Source organism: Lutra lutra, chromosome 10 (assembly GCF_902655055.1).
Source record: "Lutra lutra chromosome 10, mLutLut1.2, whole genome shotgun sequence".
NCBI lineage: Eukaryota > Metazoa > Chordata > Mammalia > Carnivora > Mustelidae > Lutra > Lutra lutra.
In genome coordinates this window covers 19,469,772-19,481,970 of record NC_062287.1, presented here as the reverse complement: position 1 = coordinate 19,481,970, position 12,199 = coordinate 19,469,772, and the positions used below count along the sequence as shown (strand labels likewise).

Below are 12,199 nucleotides of genomic sequence, written 5' to 3'. Positions count from 1 at the left end.
GTACCTACTATATACCAGGCACAGTTATAAGACTACCCCACATTTTGGGGCCCCTGGGTGGCTCAGTTGGTTAAGCATATGACTCTTGATCTCAGCTCAGTTCTTGATCTCAGGGTTGTGAGTTCAAGCCCCACATTGGGCTCCATGCTGGGTATGGAGCCTATTTAAAAAAGAAAAATAACCCACATTTCAAGGAGCACAATTACAGTGGTGCATATCAAAATACAGATTTGTGGACACAGACGAGGGGCATAATGTTGAGATTACTCAGTGGAGTGGCAGAAAGTTTCCTATGTTACCACTACCGTACTGCCTTAATTATTAGTAATGCCTTCTTTCATTCTCAAAAAATTTCCTAGTTGGAATGATAAATTCAGGCTGAGGCTACTGGTACAGGGAATGCTTTCTGCTTCTTTATAGATGAGAACATAAGGTTCAGAAATATTAAGTTTCTGATCCATAGTCACACCACCAAAAATCAGAACTTGAACTTGGGTCTTTAGATCTCTAATCCAAGTTCTTTTAATATGTCATATTGTTAGGAGTTTGTTGGACACTTAGGTAGTCAGGGACAGGGTCCCCAACAGGAAAACAGGGATCTAGGAGAGCTAAAATGAAACCACACTAGCTTCCTGTTTTACAACTTAGGTAGTATCCTGTCTAGTAACCTCTGTAGAAGAGACTTCTGCAAAACATCCTGAAACAAAGCAATTAACCATAAAACTTTGGTCACTATCACAAGTCGAGGCAGCTAATCTCCAGAAGTTAGCCCAAAAGACCATTAACACATGAACAGAACCTGACAGGTGCATGATCAAAATCCCGATTGGCACACCTTAGCAGCCAATCCACAGGGGGCCCACATTCAGGATACTCAAGATAGTTCCCAAAAATAACTTACGAAAACCCCTAGATTTGAATGCCAAAATGGCAACCCTCTTGGGTCCCCACCCTCTTTGGGAACTTTTTACTATTACACAACAAACTTTGCACCAATCATGACTTATTCCTTTTCCTTCTCCTCAGGAAGGTTGGTTCTTCTTCCTTAGTTCTCTACTTCCACCTATCACTTACATGACTTTTTTCCACCAGCAAGAGAAAACAATGAGTTGTCATCAATTATGAAGATGTTCAAGGTTCATCTTATCTTTTCTAGTTTGGGAATTAGATTCTGTACATTTCGTTGTGTACCTAAATTCCTTTCATTAGGCATGGACTCTCAAGCCAAAAGGAGGCTCACTACAGCCATTGACTCCCAAGGTTAATAAAGAAGGCTTAAAGTAGTCTGAAGACAAAAGGGATAATTTCAGAGCATTCCTAAATTTAGGGTATTTGACAATGGCTTTGAATAACCCTAGGTGTGTTCTGAAAAGGAATTTCAGGTGTGCTCAGAAAGGAATGCATAATTGGTTGTGGATCTTGATTAAATTATGTTCATCTGTTCAGTATTGAGGTCTTTGTTTCCTTAGCCATGGTGGTGTTTCATATTGCTCTGTATCCGTACTCATGAAAGAAGATGATATCTTGAGACATAAAAGCATACATGTGCTTTACCACCCCCTAAATGTCTTTGGTAGAATCCCTAATTCTTAATTTCAGCATCACATTTATATTTAAACAAAGGCTGGGGCACCTAGCTGGCTCAGTTGGCAAGTACGTGACTCTTGATCTCGGGGTTGTAACTGAAAGCACCACACTGGCTGTAGAGATTACTTAAAAATAAAATCTTCTTTAAAAATGTAAAAAAATATTGGTGGTGATGAATGTGTTGGTATTGCGTCTGCCACGAGTCAGCCTCTGCATCTGTGCTTTCACCATCTTGTGTGCTCCAGGAACATGAGGAATCACACAGAGCTCCATGAGTTTATTCTCCTGGGAATACCTCAGACAAAGGGACTGGAGACTGTGCTGTTTGTCATCTTCTCATTTATTTACCTCTTCAACCTGCTTGGAAATTCACTCATCCTTATAGCAGTTGTTTCTTCCTCTACCCTTCACACCCCCATGTATTTCTTCCTGGGACTTCTATCTATTTTTGACATGCTGTTCCCATCTGTAACCTGTCCCAAGATGCTGTTCTATCTCTCCGGCCAAAGCCACACCATTTCTTATGAGGGCTGTGCTGATCAGCTCTTCTTCTACCATTTCCTTGGGTCTGCTGAAGGATGCCTCTATTCTGTGATGGCGTATGACCGCTTCGTGGCCATGTCACCCACTGAGGTACATGCTCATCATGAAACCTGGGGTCTGTGTGGGTTTGGTTGTGGCAGCCTGTTTGGTGGGTTGTCTCCATGCCACCATCCTGACCTCCTTCACCTTTCAGTTAACATACTGTGACTTCAACAGGGTGGACTACTTCTTCTGTGACATTCCTGCTGTCTTACCCCTGGCCTGTGCTGACAGTTCCCTGGCCCAGAGAGTGGGCTCCACTAATGTTGGCTTTCTGGCTTCAGTGCTTTGGTTCAGTGTCTGTGTCTCCTACACTCGCATTGGGATTGCCATTCTGAGAATCCGATCGGCAGATGGCAGACAGAAAGCTTTCTCCACCTGCAGTGCCACCTCATGGCAATCCTCTGTGCCAATGGTCCTGTAATCATCATCTATCTGCACCCCACACCCAACCCCTTGCTTGATGCCGTGGTGCAGATATTAAATAATATTGTCTCACCCATGCTGAACTCATTAATATATTCCTTAAGAAACAGAGAAGTGAAAAGTTCCCTGAAAAGAGTGTTCCACAATGTAGTATTTATTTCTCTGGAATAAATTATGGGTTTTTTAAAATGGATTTTGGAAATTTATTTCTCAACATCGTCCATATATTTCCTCCTTTTAAATAATAGAAAATGCTTCCTTGAAAGTGCTCTATTTTGTTTTCCTAATAAGATTTTCTATGTTTGTTTTCTCTGTAACCCCTGGGGCCCTAGAAATAACTCTACAACTAATGCTATCCTCCTGCCTTGTTCCTGGATATGGAACCCATGGGGCATAGCATGCATCTGGAGACAGATTTCTTCTTCCTCTAATGGACTCAATTTTGTCTCATTGAACATAGTGAGGAGTGGTGGCCCAGAAGCACCCCTCACTATTCCATCTCTGTGCCAGATCACTCTCCTTTCATTTATCTCGCTGAACTTAGAATATTCTTTTCTGCCTATAAACATTTCTGTTCCTCCATGTTGCCAAGAACAGTATTAATATTTTTTTCAAAGACTTCCATTTATTTATTTGACATACAGAGATCACAAGTAGACAGAGCGGCAGGCAGAGAGAGAGAAGGAGGGGAAGCAGGCTCCCTGCTGGGCAGGGAGCCCTACGAGGGGCTTGATCCCAGAACCCTGGGACCATGACCTGAGCCGAAGGCAGAGGCTTTAACTCACTGAGCCACCCAGGTACCCCTATTAATTGATATTTATAGAGCATGACCTGTTCTCCGGGCACTATGATGAACATTTCACAGATATTATCTAATCTTCATGTCACCTTCATATAGTAGAGTTTTTGTTGTGTAAAACAAAGAAATAGGCAAACAAAAAAACAGTTTGAGGATAATGCTATGGTATCTGGTAAAGCTTAGATGGTGTTTTCGGGCATATATTCATCACACTAATATTGATACTTGTTCAGCAGATTTCTTGTCTGTCTTATTCACTGTCATGTACTCAGGACATCACCCAGTGACATAGTAAGAATCCAGTGTAAGTTCATTGAATGAATGAATGAATGAATGAATATCACTCAACCATTGAAATTATGATATATTGCATATTTAGTCACACAAAAAGAACATGAGTGAAATAATTAGAATGCATGACAACAATAGACACTAATTTAAATATAGGTCCACATTTAAGTAAAATTAAAGGTGGATAAAAGCCGAAATGTAAATGGACTCTGACCACTTTTTTGACCATTTCTAAATCAGTATTGCAATGACTGTTTGGCATTGGAGGGAAAGAAAACCTTTAAAACAGTTTAAATCTTTCTTATATGTAAAACTTCAGCAAGAAATCAACATAACATTGTATTTAAAACATATGCACACACGTATGCAAACCACTTCTTTTTTTTTTAAGATTTTATTTATTTATTTTGACAGAGAGAGATCACAAGTAGACAGAGAGGCAGGCAGAGAGAGAGAGAGGGAAGCAGGCTCCCTGCTGAGCAGAGAGCCCGACGTGGAACTCGATCCCAGGACCCTGAGATCATGACCTGAGCTGAAGGCAGTGGCTTAACCCACTGAGCCACCCAGGCGCCCTGCAAACCACTTCTTAAAATCTTACTCCATCAACAACAAAAAAACCAAATAACTTGATCTAGAAATGGGCAGCTCCATTTTTAAATAGATACTTCTCCAAAGAAAACACACGAATGGCCAACAAGCATATGAAAAGATGCTCAATATTGCTAATCATTAGGGAAATGTAAGTCAAACTCACAATGAGTCATCACCTCTAACCCTTTAGATGGCTATTACTTAAAAAAGAAAATAATAATTGTTGGCAAGGATGTGCAGAAATTGGAAACTTTGTGCACTCTAGGTGAGAATGTCAAATGGTGCGTCTACTCTGGAAAATAGTCTGGTGCTTCCTCAAATAATTTAAAATTACCATAGGATTCAGCAATTCCATTTCTGAGCATATATCAAAAAGAACTGAAAACTAGTTTTGGAAAAGATATTCATATTCATAGCATGTTCATAGCAGCATTATTCAGAATAGCCAGGAGGTGGAAGCAATCCAGGTAACCACTGATAGCGAATGGATAAACAAAATGTGGTCTATACATACATGGAATATTACTCAGCCTTAAAAAGGAAGGGAATTCTGACACATACTACAACATAGATAAACTTTGAGGATATGCCGTTAAGTGAAATGCACCAGTCACAAAAAGGCAAGTGATAGAATGTTGGTTGCCAAGGGCTGGTGGAAGGGAAAATGGGTAGTTGTTTAATGAATATAGCGTTTCAGTTTTGCAACAAGTTTTGCAAAAAGTTCTGGAAATTGGTTGTGCAACAGTACAAAGATACTTAACACTACTGAACTGTAACACTTAAAAATGGTAAAGATAGGACCACCTACATGGGTCCCTCGGTTAAGCACTGACTCTTGGTTTCAGCTCAGGTCATGAGCTCAGTGTTATTAAATCAAGCCCCCGGTCAAGCTCCATGCTCAACACAGAATCTGCTTAAGATTCTCTCTCCCTCCCCTTCTGCTCCTCCCCCTGCTCGCACATGCTCTTTCTCTCTCAAATAAATAAATCTTTTAAAAATGGTAAAGACAGCGGGGGCGCCTGGGTGGCTCAGTGGGTTAAGGCCTCTGCCTTTGGCTCGGGTCATGCTCCCAGGGTCCTGGGATCAAGCCCCACATCAGGCTCTCTGCTCAGCGGGGAGCCTGCTTCCTCCTCTCTCTCTCCTGCCTCTCTGCCTACTTGTGATCTCTCTCTGTCAAATAAGTAAATAAAAATCTTTAAAAAGAAAAAAATGGTAAAGACAGTAAATTTTATGTTATATGTAATTTACCACAACATAAAAGTAAACCTGATTATCCACTTTTCACATATCCTGTGTTTTTTTTTAGTTTGCTAGTTCTCTCCCTTGTCTTGTAACTACATATACCGCTGAACCCTCTCAGATTGCAGTTTAATTGTTAAATACCTTAGTCTGATGTGGGCAGAGAAGAGATGTAGCCTGAGGTAGCCTTCAAGGGATCTGCCTAGAGTTACCATTCACTGAGTGCTCGCCCCTTACCCAGCACCTTGAAACTGATTTATGTATATTATCAAATCTACCTATGTAAGAATACTGAGATCATTTTGTAGAATGTGAAAAAAGGTTTGGGGATGTCAGCTAAATTTCCCTAAGTCACACAGCTTGCTTGTGGATCGAACTACGATTCTAGCTCCCATCCTCATGCAGCTATACATAATCTAGCAATTTTGCTATAACTTTGAAAACAAATGTTTGACCTTCTATACACACTGCCCAAAAAATCTTATTCCAGCTTTTTTCCTTCTACTACCTCTGATGTATGAGAGCTATCCCACATTATTTCTAATTTCCGTCTTCAAGTCCTTCAAAAATCCATTCTCTTAACCAACTGTAACTCTTCCTTTTATTTTCCACAAGTTACTCTGGCCTTTTCTATTATTCATGAATCTTTCCTTCACCTTACCCAATACACTGATTCCATAAAACAAAGGTCCAGGGAACAGGATAGTCAAAGACAAAATTCCTATAACAGGCGAAGCAACAAAAATATTGTGAATACTAATGCCTTATTTTTTATCTTCATATAAATGCATCTGTGTGTAAATGGATGGTTGAAGAGAGTGTTCACCCAAATATTAAAAATGGGTCATCCAATCTGGGGTGATTTTTACTTGCTTCTATATGGTTCTGCTCTACTCTTAACAATTTTACAATGAGAATGTAACATTTAATTTTTAGAACTATTTTCTTTCTTGTTTTACATTCAATTAGCCAACATATAGTACACCATTAGTTTTTGATGTAGTGTTCATTGATTCATTATTTGCACATAACATCCAGTGCTCATCATGTGATGTGCCCTCCTTAATGCCCATCACCCAGTTACCCAATCTCCTTACCCACTTCTCCTTCCACAACCCTCAGCTTGTTTCCCAGAGTCAGAGTGGTTTGTCTCCCTCTCTTCACATTCGGTTTTCCCTCCATGCCTCCATGATCCTCTGTGCTATTTCTTATATTCCACATACAAGTGAAACCATATGATAATTGTCTTTCTCTGATTGCCTTCTTTCATTTAGTATAAGACCCTCAAGTTCTATCCACATCAATGTAAATACTAGGTATTCATGCTTTCTGATGTCTGAATAATATTCCATTGTATATTATGAACCACATCTTCTTTATCCATTCATCTGTTGAAGGACATCTTGGCTCTTTCTACAGTTTGGGTATTGTGGACGTTGCTGCTATGAACATCGGGGTATATGTGCCCCTTCTTTTCATTACATCTGTATCTTCGAGGTAAATACCCAGTAGTGCAATTGCTGGGTCATAGTGTTAAAAGAGCTATTTTCAAGAGAAAAAAGAAAATAGACATCTCATTATGGGATCAAGAGAGGCTAATTATGCAAACTGGAAAGTTAAAAAAAGACAATTACTTTGGAGGAAAAACTGGACAGTCATTTCTAAAACCAATAGTGTAACGTGTATTATGTTGTTTATAAATTGTGTCTAACTGATTTGTAATAAAATGTCTTAATCCCATGGAGTGTGGTTCTGTGTTTCTCATCCTCATTAGTTTCTATCCTCAGTTGGCTCTAATTTTCTGAGTGTTCCCAGAAGATACCTGTGTGGGGGCTTTCCCTGAGTCGCAGAATCAAAGTCTGGTTCTCAGGATATGTTCAGGTATGGAAATTCAAACAGTAAAATATTAAGTTCAGTTCTGGTGTCATCAGATCAGGCCAAAGCAGGGCAATAATCTACATACATTCTCAGTAGCATCTCTCTGACCCAGTGACTGTCTTTTCTCCTTTTTTCCTGACCAAGTATCTCAAATTCTGTAGCCCAAAGATCTTCCTTATTTGTTGTCCTCAGTGTGTTCTAACTCGCTCCAACAGCTAGGATTATCTCTTCATATTCCCTCACTCTGATGACACACTCAAATGCAATGCTGCTGAAAACCTTCTTCACATTTCTTCAAGCTCCTCGTAGAGAGACCATCCATCACCTTTACAGTTACCGGCCGGACCCTGAATAATCATTTCCCATTCAGCCTCTCAAGCCTGATCTCACAATTCTCTTCCTCTCTTTCTTTGAGTTCTTTAAGTGGACTGTGCTCCCTTTCAAAGCATTTGCACATACTTTGCCCCCACCTAGAACATACTGTGCTTTCCCCCACCCTGCACCCTTACTCACTCGTAGGTCTCAGATCGGATGGCATTTTCCCAGGGAAGTCCTCCCTGACCTTCAGGGAACACCAGGTAGCTACAAATTATTATGTGCACCTATGTTCTGACAGGTAGGAGGAACATGAGCAAACACAAATACTCTCCCATTACAACTTTTCAATCCATTCAACTTTTCTTCCTAGTATTTGCCACATTAAATAATTATAAGTTATATATATAATTTGATTAATGTCTTTCTTCTTTAACTAGACTGTCAGCTCTTTGCAGGCAGAGACCAAGGACAATCCCTGTTCACCAGAACATAGCAGTGTTATTTTTTTATTTATGAGAGAGAGAGAGAGGGAGGGAGGGAGGGCAAGAGGGTGCACAAGTAGGAAGAGGGGCAGTGGGACAGCAGACTCCCTGATGAGCAGAGAGCCCAACATGGAACTTGATCCCAGGACCCTGATCACATGACCTGAGCCTAAGGCAGAAGCTTAATTGCAGAGCCACGGAGGAGCCCCAGAGATTTTATTTATTTATTTACGTATTTATTTATTTAGAGAGTGTGCACGTGAGCAGTGGGGAGGGGTGAGAAGAGGGGTAGAGGAAGAGGAAGAGAGGGAATCCCAAGCAGATTCCACGCTGAACATGGAGATTTGGGGGCTCTATCCCAAGACACTTAGCCAAAATCAAGAGTCAGATGCTCAACCAACTGAGCCACCCAAACATTCCTTAAACACTGAACCCTGAAGATCAGAAACCATATGGCCAAACGTCCTAAGGATAGACCAAGTCCCAGTTCCTTTAAGAGTGACCTCCATGATTTGTTCTTTTATCCTAACTTTCCTTGTCTATAGAAGACTTCATCAGAGTTTTATGAGGTTAAATTAAGACTATAAAAAACTCTGCCTCACAGACTCAAAAAACTTATTTTTGAGCAGAAGGACTATGACTAACCACAATTTCCCAGATTGTTCTGGTTCTCCTGGCAAATAATCAATGCCTTGCCTGTCATAACTGGTATTTGTTGGAACAAATGGATCCATGTATGCAAAATAAGCAACTGAATGAATGTATTTAATGAGGAATTTGGTAAGTCATTCCTTGCCAAAAAAAAAAAAAAATACTTCTAGAGTATATGAGGAATTTCACTTGGAAGCTTGAACAGATGTCAAGCAATATAAAACAGATGCTTCAAGTGATAGCTACATATTTTCTTGGCCTCTTAGCATGCTTCTTCTCTTTTTTTCCTGGCAATAAGCCTTTCCACTCTCTTTTGGAGAGCTGCCCATCTCCATTCCACTGTACCCTGTATGCTGGCCACAGAGGTAAGCATATGACCCAGCCAAGGAATTCAGATTTTAATCTGGAGCTGAGGCACATGGGAGCAAAAGGCAGCTGAGCCTGACTCATCTGGTGGTGGTGCTCAGGGAGGCCACTCCGTAAATTCCTACTGCTGAGGGCCCTAGAGCTGCCCTAGTTCCCACCCGTCCATGTGACTGGTTTTCCACTCATTTATTTAATTCTCTGGGTTACCCCAGTTACTGTTTGCAATAAATCAATCCTATCATACAGTGCAGTAAAATAATATAATTTGTTTATTATAATAACATACACATAACGTGGACATATATAGTAAATACATATATGTGCATATAAAATGTGTGATATATGCACCAAATGAATATTTCAAAATTATTATTCCACTGAAGTATATTTTACAATGGAAGTCAGAAAATATTTAGTCTTTAATCATTTTCCTCCCCTGCACTCTTTCTCTCTCTCTCTCTCTCTCTCTCTCTCTCTCTCATTTCTAAGGTCCAATTAGTCTAAGTCTCTAATTGCTCTTTTGCTCAATTAGGGTCCCTGACTTGGGGGATTAATACCCAAAGGAAGAGAAAGTTATTTAAAATCTTCCACATTTGGCAAGGATTACAGCTCCCAGAGTCAGAGAGGAGTCTGTGAAGGAATTAAAGTGCATTTAGATTTGTGATATTCTATTTGAAAGTGACTGAAAAGAGAAGAGTTCAGGATATCCACCTGCAGACTATAAGCTGATGGGGATTTAGCAGAGGAGGTCTCCTTCCTTCACTGGGGAAGGAAAGGAAAGCAGCATTCAGTAGCCCCAGCCAGTTACGTCCCCTGATTGCCATGTAAGTCCCGAAACCTTGCCCTTCACTTCTCTTACGTTGGCTCTCACTCCCCTCATAATCATCAAAAAAATAAAAAAATTAGAAGTAGAGATAGATAGATAGATAGATAAAGGGCTTAAGCAATAGCCTTCATGAGTTGATCTATAATTTAAGGATCTTAGTGTATTGGAAAAGTTAAAAGATATCAGCATTTTTCAAAATATGGAACTTGGACAGGAGCCTCCTCTACTACCACTGGGCCTTCTGCTGCCTTAAGATTAGGCTAGTACTTAGCTTGGGTCTGGTTAAACAATTATAGACTCTGGAGACTGAAATGGACACTACCAGTTACTCATTGTGCTAAATTCAGGAAAATGGAGGCTACCAGGTACTCACATGCACTAAAATGCAGAGCATATGGACCCTGTTAATGTAATCTCGTGTTCATGAAGAGCTTTCTGAGACCCTTCTTTGGAGAGTTTCCCATTGTTGACCTCATACCTAAGGAGACAATGTGGGAAGTATTCTGTATCTTTTGTACGTATGGCTTATAGGATCAAAAATGGTTTTTGGAGAGTTCATGTGGGCAAATGGTCTTAAGCAAATATAAGAAACTTGGATGGGTCCTTGTTTGTAACAAAAACATTGAGTCTTCATAGTTATCCTTTTAGAATCGCAAAGCAGCAACTGGAATCAATGTGATTTAATAGTGAACATGAAGATGGAAGATAGGAGACTGGTCATGTAGGACTTCTTGGTGAGATCGTAGTAAGGGGCATCTTTAAATAGGAACTGCACCTGCAGAGAGATACCCAGTATGGAAAGAAGCAAGCAGATGAAGACAAGTCTACTTTGTAGACATCTACATCATCTAGCTCCTTTTCCATTTCACTGGCTTAAGCATGGTTTATTTACATACATATTAAATTTAACCACAGATTTCTTTCCACAGACACCTTAGAGTTGGTTCTTCCATAGAAATGAGAAATCACACAATGGTGACTGAATTCATCCTGCTGGGAATCCCTGAGACAGAGGGCCTAGAGACAGTCCTCTTCTTCCTGTTCTCCTCATTCTATTTGTGTACTCTCTTGGGAAATGTGCTCATTCTTACAGCTATCATCTCTTCCTCTCGGCTGCACACCCCTATGTACTTTTTCTTGGGAAACCTCTCCATGTTTGAGCTGGGTTTCTCTTCAACAACTGTTCCCAAGATGCTGTTATACCTTTCAGGGCAGAGTCAAAGTATCTCTTTTCAGGGCTGCGTGGCCCAGGTCTTCTTCTACCATTTCCTGGGCTGTACTGAGTGCTTCCTATACACAGTGATGGCCTATGACCGTTTTGTCGCCATCTGTTATCCCCTGAGATACACGGTCATCATGAATCACAGGGTCTGCGCCATCTTGGCCACCGGGACCTGGATGGGTGGCTGTGTTCACACCATCATTCTAACTTCCCTCACCTTCCAGTTGTCCTACTGTGCCTCTAACGAGGTAGACTACTACTTCTGTGATATACCTGCTGTCTTACCTCTAGCCTGTGGGGACACATCTCTAGCCCAAAAGGTAGGTTTTACAAATGTTGGTCTTTTGTCTCTCATTTGCTTTGCTCTCATCCTTGTTTCCTACACTCGCATTGGGATCTCCATATCAAAAATTCGCTCAGCAGAGGGCAGACAGCGAGCCTTCTCTACCTGCAGTGCCCACATCACTGCAATTCTTTGTGCTTATGGGCCGGTAATCATCATCTATCTCCAGCCGAATCCTAGTGCCTTGCTCAGTGAGATAATTCAGATATTGAATAATCTTGTCACCCCCATGCTGAACCCACTAATCTACAGCCTTCGGAATAAGGATGTAAAATCAGCCCTGCGAAGTGCATTTCATAAGAGAGGTTTTGCTAACGAGAAAAAGTGAGAAAACCTACAGCTTTGCTGGGCAAAGTTTGAGTTTCTGTTTCTTAGGACAAATTCTCATTTGCAGCTTCCAAGATTTGAGATAAGTTTAAAAATATATGTCTTTTTTCTTGTTTCCCTCTGTTTTATCATGAAAGATGATTAATAGACTCACTTAGCAGACAGTGAACTGATTGTTATGCTGCATAGAACTTTCTCCCAGAACCACCATCCTCCCTAAAGCATTTCTTAGTTGTTTAAATCTCTGAAAGGTAAGAGAACATATTTTTTT

At 40.6% G+C, this 12,199-nt stretch overlaps 2 protein-coding genes across 2 annotated transcripts; both read left to right on the top strand.

Annotated features, from left to right (window-relative positions):
- The first annotated feature begins 1,830 nt into the window (after positions 1–1,830).
- Positions 1,831–2,766, top strand: LOC125079165 (olfactory receptor 148-like). The gene is given in 3 exon segments (XM_047692627.1): positions 1,831–2,204; positions 2,206–2,552; positions 2,555–2,766. Coding segments are annotated over 3 exon segments (927 nt in total). The 5' UTR covers positions 1,831–1,836.
- An 8,224-nt stretch (positions 2,767–10,990) lies between these two features.
- Positions 10,991–11,929, top strand: LOC125079166 (putative olfactory receptor 10D4). The gene has a single exon (XM_047692628.1). It carries the CDS (start codon positions 10,994–10,996, stop codon positions 11,927–11,929), a length of 936 nt encoding a protein of 311 aa, XP_047548584.1. The 5' UTR covers positions 10,991–10,993.
- Positions 11,930–12,199: the final 270 nt, after the last annotated feature.

Excerpts from the sequence above, each read along its gene's own strand:
- LOC125079166 (XM_047692628.1), top strand. The coding sequence starts at position 10,994 with ATGAGAAATCACACAATGGTGACTGAATTCATCCTGCTGGGAATCCCT.